The sequence below is a fragment of the Dasypus novemcinctus genome, chromosome 3, assembly GCF_030445035.2.
Source record: "Dasypus novemcinctus isolate mDasNov1 chromosome 3, mDasNov1.1.hap2, whole genome shotgun sequence".
NCBI classification, from domain to species: Eukaryota; Metazoa; Chordata; class Mammalia; order Cingulata; family Dasypodidae; genus Dasypus; species Dasypus novemcinctus.
The window spans coordinates 185255311-185276972 of NC_080675.1; the positions used below are offsets into that span (position 1 = coordinate 185255311).

General features: G+C 37.6%; 1 protein-coding gene across 12 annotated transcripts in view; it reads right to left on the reverse strand.

Moving 5' to 3' along the window:
- The window catches only part of TJP1 (tight junction protein 1), a 277704-nt gene that overhangs the window by 71905 nt on the left and 184137 nt on the right, over positions 1–21662 (reverse strand). For all 12 annotated transcript variants that reach the window (XM_058294849.2, XM_058294847.2, XM_058294843.2 and 9 more), the window contains one exon: positions 17281–17337. In XM_058294849.2, the coding sequence (XP_058150832.1) occupies positions 17281–17337 (57 nt within the window). The remainder of the gene's footprint in view (positions 1–17280; positions 17338–21662) is intronic.

The following is a 21662-nucleotide window of genomic DNA, read 5'->3' on the forward strand; positions in this document are numbered from 1 at the left end:
CTGGAATGGTAAGGGCCTTGAAACTGCAAGCTTCTACCCCAAATAAATACTCTTTATAAAAGCCAACAGATTCCTGGTACTTTGCATCAGCACCCCTGTGGCTGACTAGTACATTATACATTTGTTATAGCTTCATGAGAGAATGTTCTCATACTTGTTCTGTTAACCACAGTCCATCTTTCACCCCAAGTTATATTTTAAAACATTATTGATTTTAAGAAATAAGATTCTTTGGGCATAAAGGAAAGAAAATTAAGATCAGTATTACCTTTGACACAATTGTGTTTTATGCCAGAAGATAACACAGCTAAGATACAAGGGAAACAGCAAGCCAAGGATTTTTTATCTGGCAAAATTGAATTTCAAGTATAAAGGGCAAAGGTAAATTAGTCAACATGAAAAAACAGAGAATACTGTCTTCAAAATCCCTTCCAAAGCAATCTAATAGAAATGACTTTCTGACAACCAAAATGACAAGATACATTGACATAGGTGGTGATAAGCATTAAATATACATACTGACAAAAATGTGGGAGAATAGCATATGTAAAACAATGCTCAAACTATTTTCAGTAAACAGAACTGTTAGTGATGATAATATTGTTTTCTGAGGAAATGTGTATGCTCTGTACTGGACTTACCGAAAGATTAATTTGGTGCCTTCTTGAAGGATCTTCAAAAGGAAAGGAAAACATTCCATTTTTTCCCACATATTGTTACCATTAAACATTTTGTAGGCATGTCCAAGACAATTATTATTTTTTTAATCCATAGTGGGGAAAGTGGTTTAAAAGCAATATAATATGACCTAATTTATTTGTACGTACATATACATATGGTTATACCTTTTGGGGATCAGAGAAGCATCAAATAATTTTACTTTCATCATATTTCATCCTTCCAAGACCATAAGCAGTCACAAACAGCAATAACTTAGGTGCTTATGTTTTTGTATGGTGGGGGAATTGAATTTATTTTAGTGGTGATAAACAAGGGGACCGGACTCTCTCTCTAGGTATTTCTCTTAATTATAATGGAAAGAAACTGGGGATGTCTTTGACTTCAGAAGGTGAAAAATAATAGTAAACATTAAAATCTTACAAGGCAAAAGACGTAAGACAAAGGTAAAATACATGGAAAGTTGCCAACATGTGATGAAAAAATGTTTAATGTACGGAGAAGAAGGGCTAAAACTGAAGGTAAAGGTAAACAAGAAAGCACAAAAGAAGATCAAGCTAAGAGGAAGGAAAGGTACAGGTCAAAAACTTCATGTGAGGTGCTAATAGGGAGTGTATATGGGAACTCTATTTTCAGCATGATTTCTCTATAAACAAACAAGTTCACTAATTTAAAAACTTCTTTTGTTTTCCCCTTCTGAAAATGGTCTTGATATAAATGGATGCATTCAAGCAAGGATTGACAAACAAGAGTCCACAGGCCCAATCTAGTCCCATACCTGCTTTATAAATACACTTTTACTGGACATGCACCATGCCCGTTCCTTTACATATCCTTGGGCCGCTTATGCACTGAGTAGTTGCAAAAGCAACTTACAGCAGGCAAAGCCAAAAATGTCTGCTATTTGGTCCTTCATAGAAAAGGTTTGCCGATCCCTGTAACTTTAAAAAGTATTGATTACTTTAAAAAAAAAAGGGGGGGGGGACCTGAAAGTTAATTCAGTTATTTGTTTACATTCTCCAAAGATTCATTTTTTGTTCCAAATATGCCCAATTCTCTACTGAAAGTATGATTTCCCTTGTTGCCTAATTTTCTCCCAATTCTCCATTCCAAACTCTTACAAATCAGCTAACTTAACTGTAACTTTATTCACCAGTTAAGTTCTATTCCTTCCCTTTTCATTCCTCCCATCAACTTTCTTTGGAACTTGTTCTTGCCATTTGTTTTCACAGTGGCCAATGGGATCACAGCACTTTAAAATCAAATGGTTTCTACGAAATAAGCTCATCCAACTCTCTTTTTGCAAATTAAAGAAACCTGAAGTGTTAAATCAGAAGGGCCTGGGTCCCATATTGTCTCTCTACTACCCTACCTTATATAATACCTCCCTGGACCTGAGTTCCCTCATCTGAAAGAGATTCGTTTGCTACCCACTCTGACCCACTAAGACTCTAGAGGTCCCAAAAGATTTAAAAGATCTGTTGAGAAGATCTGTTAGTGGTAAGGCCAAATGACACTGGAAGTCACCAATCCAAGTTCTGCAGTTCTTTCTACGTATCTTCATATCCTCACCTCCTACCCCCACTTCTCAAAACATTGCTTAAATCTTTTATGACACTCTTAGACTAGCTCTTTTTAACTTCTATGTCTGTACAGTCTCCTGGTTACTCTAAATTGTGTGCCTTCATTTATTTTTAAAACTGTGAATTCTCACTCTTATGATGCTCATTGACAAACTATAAGCTCTCATTTCTCAACCTGTTCTGCTTTTATATTTCCACATTCTTACAGGACACCTCATATTGCCCCTCTCCAAAACTGTCATTTTTCTCAGCAAAATTATTCTCATCACCTCTGCTCGAAAATTAAAAAAAGAAAGAAAATATCTTTGGCTTCTCCCTTATCAAATTTACTACTTTTTATTTTATTAATTATACTCCAGGTATATTGGCCTTCAGAGAGTTTATTATATCCTATAATTTTATTAGTTCTGAATTTCAGAAATTATATCCATTTTTCTTTTAATTTAAAATTAAACTTGACAAATAAATGCAAATATTTCATATTGAGTAAAAAGACCTGGGATAAAGTCCTACATCTTCTGAAGCATGTCACTAGACCTTTCCGAGACTCAGTTTCCTCCAAGAGGTTAACAACACCTACTTCACAGATGACTAAATAACATAAAGGGTTTGATAATGAACTCTATAAACATAAATAACAGCCTCCTACTAATTAAACCAAGCCTACAATTTACCTCAACTTAAATGCCTTCCTTAGTGTCTCTTGACCCTGTAAGCATGCCCGCAACCCATGTCTTGGACTGTGTACTTAATTTTTTTTTTTTTTAAGATTTATTTATATATATATATTTTTCTCTCCCCTTACCAACCCCCCAGTTGTCTGCTCTCTGTGTCCATTCGCTGTGTGTTCTTCTGTGACCACTTCTATCCTCATCAGAGGCACCAGGAATCCGTGTTTCTTTTTGTTGCGTCATCTTGTTGTGTCAACTCTTCGTGTGTGCGGCGTCATTCTTGGGCAGGCTGCACTTTCTTTCACACTGGGCGGCTCTCCTTATGGGGTATACTCCTTGTGCATGGGGCTCCCCTATGCGGGAGACACCCCTGTGTGGCAGGGCATTCCTTGCGCGCATCAGCACTGCCCATGGGCCAGCTCCACACGGGTCAAGGAGGCCCAGGGTTTGAACCGCTGACCTCCCATGTGGTAGGCAGACGCCCTATCCATTTGGCCAAGTCCGCTTCCCTTAATTAACTCTTTTCTTGGTTCTTAATAAACTCTCTAGTCCCTTGCCTACCCTTTAAAAAAATTAAAATTTATATAAAAAAAAAGCCTTCCTTCGATCTGTAATACCAATTTAGAGATACTCAATAGATATGTAAAATACCTTTTTTCTTTTTGTTAAGTAGCAGCTTGATATATAATTCACAGATCAGAAAAGTCATCCTTTCAAGTGTACAATTTGACAGGGCACCCCTTGGGCAGTCTTCTAGAGAATGTATAAGTGATTATTTTGTCACAGTGTGTTCTATCAGTGGGTGGAGACCCACATAATGAGCAGGAACGAGGACGACTCCCATCCTGGGGAAGCCTGGTATGTTCTCAGAGGGGAGTGTGTCTCTTGAGAGCATGGGCAGTTCCTAATAGTTCCTAACAGTCTAGTGTGACAAGCCCTCAGCATTGTTGCAAGTATCTGAAGATACTGTCATTCCAGGAGTGAAGTCTGGTGGTTGCCATGGGCCCCAAGGGGGAGGACAGGAGGAAGAGAAGAGATGGAAGAGGGAGTGGTTAGGGGGCAATTGGAGGTGTTCTGCATGATCTTGCAATGATGGATACAGAACATGTTAAATTTCATCAAAAATTTTACAGAAGTGTATGATCTAAAGTGTAAACCATAATGTGAACCACTGACCATGTTTGGCAGCTATGTATAATATCTGTACACCAGTTGTGGCAAATGTACCATTCACATGTAAATAGGCTATTGATTTAGGAGGGGGAAAGGGGAGAGGATGTTGGGTGTATGGGAGTCCCCTACATTCTGTATGTGACTTTACTGTGACCAAAAACTTCTTTGAAGACAAAATTTTAAAAAAGACACTGGGGAAGAAATGGAAGAAAATCCCACTGTACATACAGGATGACAGATATTAGTGATGAAAGGCAAATGTAAAAAAAAATTTTTTAAATAGTTCGTTATTTTTTAATATCCCCTTTTTTAACTTTTAGTTTTTCTACATTGCGTATTTTATTTACATCTAAACCTATCATTATTCCATTTTCCTAATAATTACATTTGGTGATATTCTGGGTTTTATTTTTGAAGAAGTTTTGGATCACAGAAGGGTTACAACTATGGCAAGGGAGGGTCACTGATGTGGTGTGTCAGTGATGGGGGATACATGGGAGGAAGTTACCTGGGCATACATATAAGGTATACAAATATGTTCAAGTGTCAAGGGGCATTGCCACAGTGGGTATAAGGTATACAAATATGTTCAAGTGTCAAGGGGCATTGCCACAGTGGGTAGAGATTTACACAACTGAAAGAATATTGAATTTCCACCTTGGGGAGCTCTGCCACATTCTCTAATGGAACAGCAACAATCACCCAAGTACAGGGGGCAATGACTACTGTCCTTTGATGGGACCTTGATATTTATGACTATCCTTAGGAGCCTTTGTTCTTGACGTTGCAACACACCCTAGTGTTGTAGGGTGCCTAAGAGTTATCTCCTGAGAGCCTCCCTGTTGCTCAAATGTGGCCTCCCTTTGAGCCAAACTCAGCATATAAATGCATTACCTTCCCCCAAAGTGGGTCATGACTCCCAGGTATAAGCCTCCCTGGCACGAAAGGATTACTACCAAACACTAACAAGCAACGCAACTAGAAAAGGACCTTGCATAAAAGAGAGAAAAGGTAAAGACAAATTAGTTTATATGGCTTAGAGACTTCAAAATGAGCAGGGAGGTCTTCCCAGAGGTAGCACTTATGCATGTCTCAGCATGATCTCATAGACAGCCAAAGTAGGTATTACCCCCAAATAGTGGGGTTCCTGAGGCTCTGGAGACACCCAGGTCCTACAGTCATTGCAGATAGCTCCAGTGGTTGGTGTCTTGCCAGTGGGCCCTACTTTGGAGTTTGTGCTCCCTAGTGTGACAGAGTTGGATTCAAATATGACTTCTCTACACACATGCCTCTTCTGTCCCCTTTATTTGAACCTATAGTTGGTGCTGGAGTTGGCAGGTGTATGTCCAAGAGACTTTAATGTCTGGGCTGTCCAAGTGCCAGCTGGGCCCTGAGCCTCAGAAAAGTTGTACCATCTAGTCTCCAGTTCATTGGACTCACCTAGGACAACTAACAAGGAGCAGGATGGACATAGACCACACCAAGGAACCCAGAGTCTACAACTGCAAGCAAGAGAGTCCCATCCATCAGTCGTATGGGACTGAATCCCCCACTCAATTATAGGTGGAGTGTGCATCACCATCCCAGAACCCTCAGGACTGGGGAATAAAATATGTACTAGAGTGGACTTACTGGTATTCTACTATAGACTTACTGTGATTCTAGCAATGGAAGAAATTTTATCATCGATGTGGAGACAGTGGCCACAGGAGGTACTGAAGTCAGGAAGAGGGACACGAAGTATAATATGGGGGCAATTTCAGGACTTGGAATTGTCCTGAGTGACACTACAATGACAGATATGGGTCATTATATACACGGCCAAAACCTACAGAATTGTGTGGGAGACAGTATATATAACTACAATGTAAACTATAATCCATGATTAGTGGCAATGTTTCAAAATGTTCATCAATTGCAATGAATGAACCAAACTAATGAAAGAAGTTTAATGTGGGGAAGAGTGGGAGGTGTGGGTAAGTGGGGCATATGGGAATCCCTTGTATTTTTCATTAACATTTTACGTAATCTAAGTATCTTTTAAAAATAAATTATATTGTAAAAAAGGGTAAAAATATAAGAATGTTCTATTACAAGGTGTTAAGAATATGGAAATACATGGGAAAAATTTAAGTTAAAAGTAAATAAAGTATACAATTCTATGATATATTTAATATTTTATTCACAGAGTTGTGGAACCCTCACCATTTGTATTAGCCAAAGGGGTGCTGATGTAAAATATCAGAAATATGTTGGCATTTATAAAGGGTTATTTATTTGAGGTAGAAGCTTACAGTTACTAGGGCATAAAGCATAAGTTACTCCCTCACCAAAGTCTATTTCCACGTGTTGGAGCAAGACGGCTGCTGACGTCTGTGAGGGTTCAGCCTTCCTAGATTACTCCCTTCCCGGGGCTTGGTTCTCTCTAGGCTCAGCTCCTCTGCTACCTCTTCAAGGTGAGTTGTAGACTAAACAGCTTGTTTCTCTTTCCTCAGGACCAGGCTACTCTGTGTGCTTACTTCCAGGGGGACTCAGCTCAAAACTATAACCCCTCTCTGCAGTGCAGCTTCTCTGAGTCCCTGCCTACCCAGGGGGCAGGGATGCAATGTCCTACCGATGTGGCCCAATCAAAGCCCTGGTCGTTAACTTAATTAAGTAAATGCGAAACTTCATACAGACCAGTTTACAAACATAATCCAATATCTATTTCTGGAATTCATGAACCATATCAAATTGCTACACCATTTAATTTTAAAACAATTTCATCACTCCAAAAAGAAACCCTGTCTTAGTTTGCTATAGGGCTGCCGATTCAAAGCAACAGAAATGGGCTGGCTTTTAAAATGGAAATTTTATTTAGGGTAAAAGATTATAGCTCCGAGACCATGAAAATATCCAAATCAAGGTACCATCAGAGATGCTTTCTCACCAACATCAGCTACTGGTGATCCTCATGTCCTGCCACATGGCAAAGATGGCACCCAAAGATGACAAAGGTCCCTGCTGTCCCCTCCGGAATCTACTGTCTCCTGGAGCTCAGCTGTTGGCAACCAGGCGTAGGGCTTGTCTCTTTTTGGCTTCCCCTCTAAGTCTTGGATGCTTAGCTTTCTTCCCGAGTTCAGCTGTGGGTTTTCGGGCACTGGCTTGTCTCTTCTGTCTTGAACTGTTCTGTAGGTTAAGCCTCCTGGGGGCTTCAAGCTTAAGCTTTGGCTGCTAGCAGTCCTCAAGTCCTCTCTCACATGGCAAGGTAAAAATGGCAGCTTCTTTTCTCTGTGTGGGTCTTTCTCTGTGTCTCCATTTATATATAAAGCTCCATTAAGAAGCAGAGACCTCAGAGACTCACACCTCACTGACACAGTCTAATCAAAAGGACCCCACATCCACAGGAATGGATTAGGTCAAGAACATAATCTCTTTTTGGGATTCATCAAATTCAAATAGTCACCAACCCCATACTCGTCAGTTACCCCTCAACCTCCTCACCCCCACTCTCAGGGAACCGCTTGTCTACTTTCTGTTCCTATGGATTTGCCTATTATGGACATTTCATATAAATGGAATCATATAATACATGGTCTTCTGTGACTGGATTCTTTCAGTTAGCATAATGTTTTCAAGGGTCATTTATCAATATCTCATTCCTTTTAGGGATGAATAATATTCCAATTTAAGGTTATATGACATTTTGTTTACCCATTACTCATCAGTGGATGGACACTTGGGTTGTTCTACTTTCTAGTCATTATGGATGATGCCACTATGTGGAACACCAAATATCTAGTTAGTCTTGAAAAATAAACAGGGTTTCAACGGTTTCTAGTATTCTAGGATGAAGAAAGTTTCCTGAGAATGCAAATGAAAGGATGAGATAATTTGTAAGTATACCGTATATTAGTCTTGATAGTAAATAGCAGAACATGTTGATTTCTAATCTATAGGATTTTTATTCTTTTAAAAGACCAATTAACTGTCATCTTTCATTATTTCATATAGTTCATATGTATTTGTCCTCATTTGACAACACAGTATTAATATGGGTTACTGCACAAAAATATAGTCTCAAATTATCTCCGTCACTTACAACCATCGCCAAGGGCACACCTGCTCAACTCTGGGAGAAAAGACCCTCTTATTCCTCTGTCGGTGTTTTAAAAATGTGATGCCAGAGGCCATGGCCTTCCATTTCAATCTATCTGTTTAAATGCATCTGAGAGGCCTTATCCTAGCCTAACTGAATCAGAATATCTGACGGGTATGGATGATCCCGTTGAGTCCTCTTTACAATAAAACTGAAGTGTTACTGTTCTAGATCAGTGGTGTCTAAAAACTTTTAATACACGGCTCATATGCCAAAGCTGGCCAGGTGCCAATTTTTGTACATAAAGTTTTATTGGAACATAGCCACACCCATCTGTTTGTCTACTGCCTATAGCTGCTTTGCAATACAACTACACAGCTAAATACTTGTAAAAGACACTAATGGCTTACAAAGCCTAAAACACTTGTTTACTACCTGGCTCCTTACAGAAAAAGTATGCTGCACTCTGCTCTAGAGAACATCTAAATTTTATCCTGGATCAACTCAGAACAACAAAGGACTGAGATATTAAAAGCACTGTTTTACAGTCTCAGGGAATGAAAAATTATGCTTTTGAATAAGCTTCTCTCCTTGTACTAACAGGGCTATTATACTTACAAAAACAATTCCTGGGAGGAAGGTTGTTGAGGACTTCCATTTTGTCACACTTTATAATGAGGCCCACAGGCTAACACAGCTCTTTTTCTAGCACAACAGTTAACTGTTCCCTGAACAGTTAACAAGTTCAAAAACAAGAAATTATTATATACCTGCCTTATCTCTATATATCTTCTGATGACATTTTTCTGAGCACCTGATATCCCCCCTTCCCTCACAGTGAGAGAAAACTAAAACATAGAAAGGGGTTAACTTACACTCATATTCTAGACTCCAGGTCTCACACTTGCCTAAGTATTACCTACCATGGTGAGCTGGTATAACACTTTTAACATACTCAGAAAATCAGATTTTATTTTTTCAACATCCAGGATTTTTTCCTCCTTTCCCTAATTTAATGAAACACAGACCTGTGGTAAATACACTTGTTATTTTCCCTACCTCAATTCTTAACAAAGCCAGGCAAAACAGCAGAAATGAGAAACATACTTTATTAATTTAAGTGTTTAATGCTATTTAATTTTGCTTATTTAAAAACTAAATGAGGTTTTGGGAAAAACAAACATAATGTGATAATGGCAAGTTACACTTAACGACTCATATGATCTAGCTTTCACCTTAAGAAACCATAAAAATGAGAGTAATCTGAACCCAACTGTAAGCAGAACAAAAGGAAATATTAAAATAGCAAAATTCAATGAGATAGAAAACAGAAGAAAAAGAAAATCAATAAAAACAAAAGCTAGTATTTTAGGGGGAAAATCAATGAAATTGTTAAACCTCTAGCCAGACTGACCAAGAAATAAGACACAAGTTACCAATATTAGAAATGAAAGAAGGGCCATCACCACAGACCCTACAATATTAACATACAAAACTATTTATGAACACTTTTATGCCCATAACTCTGAAACCTAGATGAAAGGGGCAAATACTTGCAAAGATAGAAATTACTAATGCTCACTCAAAAGGAAATATTAGGTTGATGTAAAAGGAATTGTGGTTTAGGACCGTGAATTTTAAATCATTATAACAAGGCTCAAACACAACTTTATTAATCAAAATATGAACCATTGTAATTCACACATTTTTTCTAATGAGAAATGTTTGCTTATTCCTGTAACGTAAAAATCCAAGCTTTGGGATTCGATAAACTCTTGGAAAGCATTTTCTGTATCCTGCTGGTTGTGAAGTGTTTTCCCTACAAAAAGTTGTCAAGATGCTTGAAGAAGTGGTAGTCAGTTGGCAAGAGGTCAAGTGAATATGGTGGATGAGGCAAAACTTTGTAGCCCAATTTGTTCAACTTCTGAAGCATTTGGTTGTGTGATGTGCGGTTAGGCACTGTCACGGAGAAGAATTGGGCCCCTTCTGTTGACCAATGCCAGCTACAGGCACTGCAGTTTTCGGGGCATCTCGTCAATTTGCTGAACATACTTCTCAGGTGTAATGGTTTTGCCAGGATTCAAAAAGCTGTAGTGGATCAGACTGGCAGCAGACCACCAAAGAGTGACCATGACCTTTTTCTGGTACAAGTTTGGCTTTGGGAAGTGCTTAGGAACTTCTCGGTCCAACCATTGAGCTGGTCATCGTCGGCTGTCGTAAAAAATCCACTTTTCGTTGCACATCACAATCCGATTGAGAAATGGGTAGTGGTTGTTGTGTAGAATAAGAGAAAACGACACTTCAAAATGACCATTTTTAAAATTTTCAGTCAGCTCATGAAGCACCCACTTAACATGCTTTATCACCTTTCCAATTTGCTTAAAATGTCAAATGACTGTAGAATGGTTGACCTTGAGTTCTCTGGCAACTCCTCTTATAGTTGCAAGATCAGCTTTGATGATTGCTCTCAATAGGTCATTGTAAACTTCTGACGGCTGTCCATTATGCTCCTTATCTTCCAAACTCTCCTATCCTTTGCAAAACTTCTTAAACCACCACTGCACTGTACATTCATTATCAGTTCCTGGCCAAATGCATTGTTGATGTTGCAAGTTGGGCTGTCCATTATGCTCCTTATCTTCCAAACTCTCCTATTCTTTGCAAAACTTCTTAAACCACCACTGCACTGTACATTCATTATCAGTTCCTGGCCAAATGCATTGTTGATGTTGCAAGTTGGCTCTGCCACTTTATGACCCATTTTGAACTCAAATAAGTAAATCGCTGAAATTTGCTTTTTGTCTAACATCATTTCCATAGTCTAAAACATATATAAAATAAACAGCAAGTAATAAGTCATTAGCAAAAAACCATAAGACAAGAAATGAACATAAAAATGATGTATAACATAACATTTATTTAAGAATGTATTCCAATATCAAACAGCAAATTTCAACAATGCAAAACCACAATATAACCTTAATAATCCTATATAAATTAAAGAAACTCAATTTGTAGTTAAAAAAAAAACCTTCTCACAAAGAAATCTCCTAGCCTAGTGAATTCTACAAAAACACTTAAGAGAGAAAAAACATCAATTTTATACAAACTCTACTAGAAAACAAAAGGGGAAGTAATACTTCCCAGCCCCTTGCTTTAAGGTTAACAGCTTCCGCTGATAAAAAAACCAGACAAAAATATACAAGAGGGAAACGGACTTTGGCCCAGTGGTTAGGGCGTCCGTCTACCACATGGGAGGCCCGCGGTTCAAGCCCCGGGCCTCCTTGACCCGTGTGGAGCTGGCCCATGCGCAGTGCTGATGCGCGCAAGGAGTGCCGCGCCATGCAGGGTGTCCCCCGCGTAGGGGAGCCCCACGCGCAAGGAGTGCACCCATAAGGAGAGCCGCCCAGCGCGAAGGAGGGAGCAGCCTGCCGAGGAATGGTGCCGCGCACACTTCCAGTGCCGCTGACGACAACAGAAGCGGACAAAGAAACAAGAAACAAGACGCAGCAAAAAGACACAGAAAACAGACAACCGGGGGAGGGGAGGGGAATTAAATAAATAAAAATAAATAAATCTTTAAAAATATATATATATACAAGAAAAAAAAATACTGACTAATATTGCTCATGAACATAAAAAATATCTTCACAAATCAATCTAACAATATATAAAATAGATAATGCATCACAATCAAGAAGAATTTACCTAGGGAATGACTAATCAATCTTCAATGAACTAAGAAAAAAAAACCTATGATCAAGGCAACCAATGTTTCAAAGAAAAAAGAACAATGATAAAATTCAACATCCATTCATGACTGAAAAAAAAACTGCTAATTAGTTATAAAAATGAACTTCTTCAACCTCATAAATAGCAAAATAAAAATTTCCTTAACCTAATAATACGCATCTACAAAAACCTACAGTTTACATCATACTTAATGGTGAAAGACAATGCTTTCACCTAATACTGAATAAGTCAAAGACACTACTCATCATTCCATAACATACTAGAAATCCTAGCCAATGCAATAAGGCAAGAAAAAGAAATAAATAGCATGCAGATTAGAAAGGAAGAAATAAAACCACCTCTATTTAAAGATAATATAACTATCTATATCTAAAAATCCCAAAGAATCTACAATAGTTTCTAGAACTGAAGAGTTTAGGAAGGTTCCAGAATACAAAGTTAATAAACTAAATAATATCAGTTGACTTTCTATATACCAGCCAAAAAAAACCCTTAAAAATTAAAATTAAAAGGATACTACTTAAGAGTAACATCATCAACAGGGCAACATAAGACATCCCCTGAAAAAGTCTTTCTTAAGTATTAACTAATAAAAGGACAAATCCCACTTGTTTGGATCTCTGGAGGACAAGAGAAACTGAAGAACTCCACAAATGCTCAATCAAAGAAAAAGGAAAGCAAAAAACATGAGACAGGAGATTTAAGTCTCAGATCTGTCAGTCTGGGCCCCTCTCCCTTTCTCCATCCCAAAGAGCATGGGAGTAGCACAGAGGCAGCCCAGCTGGGTCCCTCCTGCCATGGATGCAGACCACAGAGCTACTTACAGCAGAAAGTTATGACTGCACCCATATACAGGCACAGGATTCCAAGTCTGCAGAGACCCAGGGTTGATAAGTGATTGAGTGCCACATTCAAAAGTGCCTCCAGGGAAAAGAGACCACAGCAGAACTGTTGGCAAGTGGTGCACACAATCAATTAAATCTCTTTCCTGGACCACCTAAACACAAAAGACCTTTCTGAATTGACCCTATCTGGCTCCCAAGGGCAGGATACCCAAATGGGGACGAAATTAGAGGCAGAAAAGACCCAAGGCAAAGAAAAAAGAGGGTGGTGGGGGAATAGGACTGAACTGTTGTAAGACAGGACAAGACCCAGACTGAAAAGTGCAATGAAAAGGGGTCACTGAGTGAGGGAGAGAATTTAAACTAATCATGGAAGCTGAAGAGAAAATTTGGCACAAAAACATAACAAATCAAACCAAGATTACTGGAGAAAAAAAATTTCCCAACTCCTACAAAAGAAATAAGTTTTTATGTCCAAGAAGCACCATGTACTCCAAACAGACTTACTCTGAAATAAACACTGACAAGATTGTTAGATGCCAAAGACAGAATTCTGCAAGCAGCAAGAGAATTTTTACACACAATATTTTCTCCAATCACAATGGAATGAAACTGGAAATCAGTTAACAGGCAGAGAACTGGAAAATCAACAAATAGATGAAAGTTAAATGATATAATCAATGGGTCAAAGAAGAAATTGCAAGGGACATCAGTAAATATCATGAGACAAATGAAAATTTAAGGGATGCAAAGCCAGTGCTGAGAGGAAATTTGTAGGCCTAAGTGCTTACATTAAAAAGGAAAGGAAAAAAAAAGAGCTAAAAGAGCTAAAATCAAGGACCTAACAAATGAAAACAGATTGTAAAGAAACAATAGATACCCATTAACAAAAGCAAAAGTTGAGTCTTTGAAAAGATGGATAAAATTAACAAATCTTTAGCTAGATTAAGAAAAAAAAAAAAGGAGACATAAAATCAGAAAGAGAGAGGGGACATTACTATGGACCCCACAGAAATTAAAAGGATCGTAAGAGAATACTGATTCTCTAATCTCTAATTTTTATGCCTACAAATTAGACAACCTAGATGAAACAGACATATTCCCAGAAACACAAGAACAACCTACACTGGTTCTAGAAGAAAGAGAAGACCTCAACAGACCAATTACAAGTGAAGAGATTCAATCAGTCATCAAAAACCTCCCACGAAAGAAAAGCCCAGAACCAGACGGCTTCACAGGGGAATTTTACCAGATAGTCCAAGAAGAATGAACACTAATCCTGCTCAAACTCCTCCAAAAAATTGAAGAGGCGGGAACTACCTAACTTTATGAGGCCAATATCACCCTAATTCCAGACCCAAACAAAGATACCACAACAAAAAAAAAAATTAAAGAACAATTTATCTTGCGAATATAGATGCAAAAATCCTCAACACAATATTTGAAAATTGAATCCTATAGCACATTAAAAGAATTATACACTATAATCAGGTGGGATTTATCCCAGCTGTATAAGACTGGTTCAACATAAAATCAATTAATGTTAATACACCGCATTAACAAAACAAAGGATAAAAAAAAACAAAACACATGATGTAGAAAAAGCATTTCACAAAATCCAGCAAACTTTCTTGATAAAAACACTTCAAAAGTTAGGAATAAAAGGAAATTGCCTCAAACATGATAAAGGGCATATATGAAAAAACCACAGGTAACATCATACTCAGTGGAGAGAGACTGAAAGCTTTCCCCCTAAGATCTATAGACAAGGATGCCTACTGTCACCACTGTTATTCAACATTGTACTGGAAGTTTTAGGCAGAGCAATTAGTCAAGAAAAAGAAATAAAAAGAATCCAAAGTGGAAAGGAAGAAGTAAAACTTTCACTATTTGCATATGACATGATCCTACATAAATAGAAAGTTCCAAAAAATAAAAAACGAAGCTACTATAGCTAAAAATCGAATTCAGCAAAGTGGCAGGGTACAAGATCAACATGCAAAAAATGAGTAGTATCTATACACTAGTAATAAGCAACCTGAGAGGGAAATCAAGGGGGAAAAATCCATTTACATTAGTAACCAAAAGAATCAAATATCTTGGAATAAACTTAACCAAGGATGTAAAGGACTTAGATATGGAAAACTACGAAACTTTGCTCAAAGAAATCAAAGATCTAAATAAATGGAAGGTCATGCCATGCTAATGGATCATGATTTACAGATTCAACACAACCTCAATCAAAACGCCAACAGCCTACTTTGCAGAAATGAAAAAGTCAATCATCAAATTTATCTAGAAGGATAAAGGGCACTGAATAGCCAAAAACATCTCGAAGAAGAACAAAATTGGAAGACTCAAACTTCCTGACTTGAAAACTTATCACAAAGCTACAGTGGTCAAACAGAATGGTACTAGAACAAGGATAGATAAATAGACCAATGGAATTTAATTTAGAGTTCAGATAAAAGCAACTTTATGGATAAAACTCAAATGCATTAGGCTTAGTGAAAGAAGACAAGTCTCAAAGAGCTACATATTTGAGTCCATTTATGAGACATCTGGAAAACATGAAACTGTAGGAAGAGAAAACAAATCAGTGGTTGTTAAGGGTTGGAGGTGAAGTGAAGGGTCAACAACAAATACAAATGGGCGCAAAGGAAGGTATACCAGTTTGATATGGTTATGAATTCTAAAAATAGATAATGGATTATGTTTGTAATCTGATCTGTAACCTGGGCATGATTGAGTTATAATTAGGACGTTGAGTCTTCACCCCTTGGTGGGTGTGAACTCATAGATAAAAGGCATGGCAAAGAACAGAGTTGAGGGTTCTTAATGTTGGAGTTCGATGCTGAAGTCTTAAGCTGGAGCCCCGAGGAAAGAGACAGAGCTGTTCACCTGACAGTCTAGGGCTGACCTTGTGGAGAGAGGCAAAGCAGGCTAGAGAGTCTCATAGTCTACAGCTGACCTTGTGGAGAAAACAGGAGCTGAGCCCAGAGGAACCCAGGAAGCCTGAACCCTCACAGACATCGGCAGCCATCTTGCTCCAATACGTAAAAACAGACGTTGGTGAGGGAAGTAACTTATGCTTTATGGCCTGGTATCTGTAAGCTCCTACCCCAAATAAATATCCTTTAAAAAAAACAACCAATTTCTGGTATTTTGCATCAGCACCGGTTTGGCTAATACAGAAGGTTTGAGGGTGATGTAAGTTTTCTGTATTTTGACTGTGGTGGTAGTGGTATGTATTTGTCAAAACTCAGAACCATAAACTAAGAAGAGTAAATTTTATTGTAAATTATACCAAAAAAACAATAAAGAAATTAAGAAATATAATGTGATAAAATAATACTAATACCAAATTGTAGTATCACAACCATCTAGCCAATAGATTCTAGCAAAAAAACAGTACCGAAAGAGAATTAAATGGTTATAAGGTCTAAAGTTATTTTGTAGGTTTAATCATATATATATCTGATTTACATATGCTACCCATCAGCACATTTTGAACACAGGGAAGCAGTATTTCAGCTATATAAATTAGATATTAAGGTACTATTTAATGAATTCTTATACCATTTAGTGAGACATTTAAAAAATTGAATATACCTAATCTCAAGTCAGTGTTATAATTAATTTACCCATTATCTATTAGGCACAGACATAAACATTCTTGAGTTAAGCAGGGAGAGAGTTGAAGTAAATGTTTTCTTTCCTTTACATCTTCCTAGTAATGGATAGTGCTGGTAGAAACAGTTAATTGTAAAGCATATGGTCTATATATGAATATTCTCTAATCTCTTTCTATATATTCTCTAACAGGGAGGGTAATCACTGCAGTGAGCTCTCTCCAATGAGAAGAGAGGGGAGAATGATGGGAGGCACTTACTTTATGCTAAGCATAAATAATGAGGCCTGCTTAAAACGTGAAAACCAAGGATTTAGAAGGGGTTGAATCACTTGCCCGTATTTCTAAAGTGAAAGAAAACGGCAGAATGAGGTTCAAATTCAGGGCAGTCTCACTGCAGATAAAACTCTTATTCTTACCAAGTTTAAGCAGTAGTTTGGGTCTACATATTTCAAATCGACATATCTTTTTGAATTTTGTTTTGTACACAACACTAGATTACCTTAGTTTAAAATCTCAAACTTATAATTCATATACATATAAATGCTAAAAGTTTGAAGCACTTTAGAATTTATACCAATGTACCAAGTCTGAATTTCAAAATTTAGAAAATAAATCACTTAATTTCTTAAGTCAGGAACAGAAGCACCATAAGATTATACAAACAGCAATCAAAAAGGCCATGTGAAAAAGCAATCATATTCACTTTTGACCTTAAGAGAGAATGCATTGCAACTCTAATTTTAAACAAAGGAATATAGAATTTTCTCCCCCAGTTTTTCCTGGCTTCCTGACATCTGGCTTTCCTCTATTGTTTTAAAAACCTGTATCCTGAGTTATACACACATTATTTACTGCAACAGAAACTTACCCTGTGAAGTGTCACTGTGTGTTGTTCCCATATAGCTGTTTCCTCCATTGTTGTGTTCTGATAAAAGAAAAGAAAAACAAATCATTTACCTTTTAAGAAAATGTCTTTAATAAAGTGAATGAGAACATTCAGCAAACAGTTTAGTATGCTGAAATTCCACACTTTGTAATTATAGAGCTACCCTGCAAAGAGCTTAATAATCATGGAAGATTTTTTGTTTCTGTTTTTGTTGTAAGAGACAGGAAACTACATGCAGGAACTTCCTTTGTTTTTAATCTAACTTGGACAGATGCTTCTCTATATTTTTTTTTTTTGAGGTATCTTTTATTTTTTTTAAGATTTATTTATTTCTCTCCCCCCCTCCCCGGTTTGTCTGTTCTCTGTGTCTTTTTGCTATGTCTTCTTTGTCTGCTTCTGTTATTGTCACCAGCACGGGAATCTCTGTTTTTTTTTGGTTGCGTCATCTTGTTGTGTCATCTCTCCGTGTGGGCAGCGCCATTCTTAGGCAGGCTGCACTTTCTTTCATGCTGGGCGGCTCTCCTTATGGGGTGCACTCCTTGTGTGTGGGGCTCCCTTACGCGGGGGACACCCCTGCGTGGCTCGGCACTCCTTGGCGCGCATCAGCACTGCGCACAGGCCAGCTCCACACGGGTCAAGGAGCCCCGAGGTTTGAACCGCGGACCTCCCATGTGGTAGACGGACGCCCTAACCACTGGGCCAAGTCCGTTTCCCTCTATATTCTTTTGATGCCAACTGAAATGCTGTAGAAATCAGTATTCAAGCTACCCACAACTTTATACTTAAAATTACCTAGCAGAGAAAAACAGATTATTTTAAAATATCTAATGGAACATAAAAACATTAAAAAGTATTCCTTACACTGTGCAAAGGAAGTCAAATACCTCTGAACTCAATAATTATAAACATGTATATTACAGAAAAAACAGATAAGACCGTGACAGGTTTAGCCAACAGTTGCTTTACTATCACAGTTAAACAATATTGCTTCACCTAGTTTCAGTTTTACTACAGAATTACTTTCTCAAGCTTCATTTAAAACCATTTAAAAAATTATCTTTCCTAATACAGGTATCTCGTGTACATGATGGTACATGTGCATATATATGCAAAAACAATACACAAGAAACAAAAAAGAAAAATAGCTCAAAAAACTCCAAGAATCAGTATAAGATAAAAGTGACACAAGTTCCAAATGCAGGTTGTACTCAAACCATTGTAAGTTCAGGTTTTCCTATTTTGAATCCCTCATTAGAGAGAAAAATAAATTATCTAAGGGATGAACATTAAATGGGTTCCTATTCAATTTTGTTTGAATAACTGCTCTTCGAGGCTTAAAGTAATTCGGTCTCTCTTATTTTTACCATTTTATATATTCCTAAAAACATTTATAGGCAAATTAAAAATAAAAGGTTTCTCAGAGTTATCAAAATGGAGAGTGGAGGGGGGCAGATACGGCTCACGCAGTTGAGTGCCTGCTTCTCTCATGGGAGGTCCTGGGTTCAGTTCTCAGTGCCTCCTTTAAAAAAATTTTGTTTTTAATTAAATAAATAAATAGGAAGCAAACAAACTAAAAAACCAACTCAACTCAGTGGAGCTCATATGACTCCAGCACCTCAAAAAAAAAAAAAAAAAAAAAGACTAGAAGGAGAGAAGGCATTCTTAGAGTGTAATTCAACTGCCCATTGTTATACATGTCTACCTCACAATGAATTTATTTTCTGTTACACTGATGTCCTTAACATCTTGAGATCATGCCATGGGCCCATTTTTCCTTTCCTACATCAACTTAACCCAAAATTAAAGCCACTTTAGAGAATGAGAGCCTGCTTTCGTAAATCCAAGCAACAAGGGTAACTTTCCTGCCAGATGGATAAGGAAGGGAGAAAGGATCTCTGTTCACTCCCAAAGCCAAGAACTGCCAACCTCAATTGACTCTTTCAATCTCCTAATGAAATGCAGCAAAAATCTCCCTTTAATGACACCTGCTGGAAACAACGCAGTTTTGTTTTTTAACAGAAACCAGGTTTATGAACGTATTAAAAAAAAAATTCCCCATCAACATGAAACAATGATAATATGAATAATTCTGCTACACACCAGGAGTCCCACCAAAATATCCAAGATAAACTATATGAAGTAATTGCCTGCTTGTTCACTCTCATCTGAGAACCTGCTTTAAGACCTAAGCTCATCCTTTTCTTGACTCACTTCTTCAACCAGGAGCCTTGCCTCACTTTTTTTAAAAAAAGATTTATTTCCCCCACTCCCCTGCCCCAGTTCTCTGTTCTATTTGCTGCATGTTCGTCTTTGTCCGATTCTGTTATTGTCAGTGGCATGGGAATCTGTATTTCTTTTTGTTGCGTCATCTTGTTGTGTCAGCTCTCCCTGTGTGCAGTGCCATTCCTGGGCAGGCTGCACTTTCTTTCGCGCTGGGTGGCTCTCCTTACGGGGCGCACTCCTTGCGCGTGGGGCTCCCCTATGCGGGGACACCCCTGCATGAGACGGGACTCCGTGCATCAGCACTGCACGTGGGCCACCCGCACATGGGTCAAGGAGGCCCAGGGTTTGAACCGCGGACCTCCCACATGGTAGACAGACGCCCTAACCAGTGGGCCAAGTCCGCTTCCCTGACTTTTTAATCCCTTTGCTAACAGCCCAAACTCAAAGTGATCTTATAACAGTCCTCTACTCTTGCTAATAAGATATTCTGGTATGAAAAAGTTTATCATCCTCCATATCTGTTTACTGGGCACACAGTTGTCCATTTGTAAAAGAATATTAATCAAATTGAGAAATAAAATTAATGTTAAGAGGAAAAAGCAGATTGTAAACTGTCATCCTAATTTTGTTTAAACTCGAGTAGGAAAAAAAAGGGTGAAAGGATACACAAAATGTTAGCACTAATATTCAAAGTGAAGGTTTTGTGGGTTGTCATCAGGTGTTTTATCTTTTTGTTTCCCTTTTTCCATTCCCAATCAGAATAAACTGCCAGTGTATTTTAAGCCACACTCACAAAATTCCATTCCTACTCATTGCAGGTATTTTTTTAAACTCAGCTTTTAGGAAAATCAAATAATTAAGGATTATTTTGTTACTTACAAAAAGGATTTATTTTATTAGGAAAGGATCTGTACATTAAAGTCTTAAAAGTACAACATACAAGGAATATGTAGTAAGAAAAATTTAAATTATTTTGCCTATACGGGGGAAAAATACTATAACACAATTGTTTCCAGCATTCCAAAGTCAGTAATAATATAGATTTTCTTTGGAGGGACTTTAAAAAGCATATACCCAACCAACTCAAAGGTGGGAATAAGTGAGCTATTATATATAAGTTGTTTTATCTGAAGGGAGACCTCTGTACAAGAAAGTAATAGACAATGAAACCTTTAAAAGGGTAGTTACTTAGGCTCTTAACCAGCTTACTAAACCAATCTAACCCACAATATAAATGAGACTTATCACTCGTCACTTCTTTTTTAAAACAGGGAAATGTCTTCCTAGTTTATACTATTGACCATATCATCTCTCTCCACTCCGACCTTTGGTTTCCTTCAGTGGCAAAAGCAGCAAATTTCTCTCCATGGTTGGTTGCACAACTAGGCAATTCTCATGAATAGCTCTGAATGGAATCAGGAATGGACTGAGAACAGACAGGTAGGTGTATAATAATCCAAACAGTAAAATCTCAATGGTTAGGATACAAGTATTCACTGTAAAATTCTTTTAACTTTGTTATGTTTGAAAATTATCAGAATAAAATGTTGGGGGAAACAGGGAGATTCTTACGGTAAATCACTCAAAACTTGAAGCTAAATTTGACAGGTAACATTTTTCAGTTTTAGTAAATTTATTAAATACTATTTTAATCAGAATTACATTAAGAAAAATGTGCATTAATGACTGGGTATCCTGATAATTTAGGATTAAAAAGAAGAAGGGGTTTTTTTTGGGCAAAACCCTCAGAAACAAATAGCCTCTGAGATGGGGAAAGGAAAATCACAGTGTGCGATATCTTACTTTTTCAGTTTTATACTGTATTGTTGCATTCACCTATTATCTACTGAAATAATTTTTAAAACCTAAAATCCTTTTTGTAAATTTGTTTACCTGTCATTTCTTTTTATAAACAAAAGAGCAAAATAAATAGTGAATACAATGTAATTTACCAGGCTATTCTATAAATCAATAGCCTCATTCACAAAGCATTAGGCCTTCAGGACGCCAAGGAAAAAGTGTACTATTCCTCTAAGTATGATTTCAGCACTATCATTCCCTAGTAACTCTGAAAGATGCTGTAAAACAAAAAAGGGTTTAGGTCAGACATAAGAGCCCAAATCTGCATTAACTAGCTACAT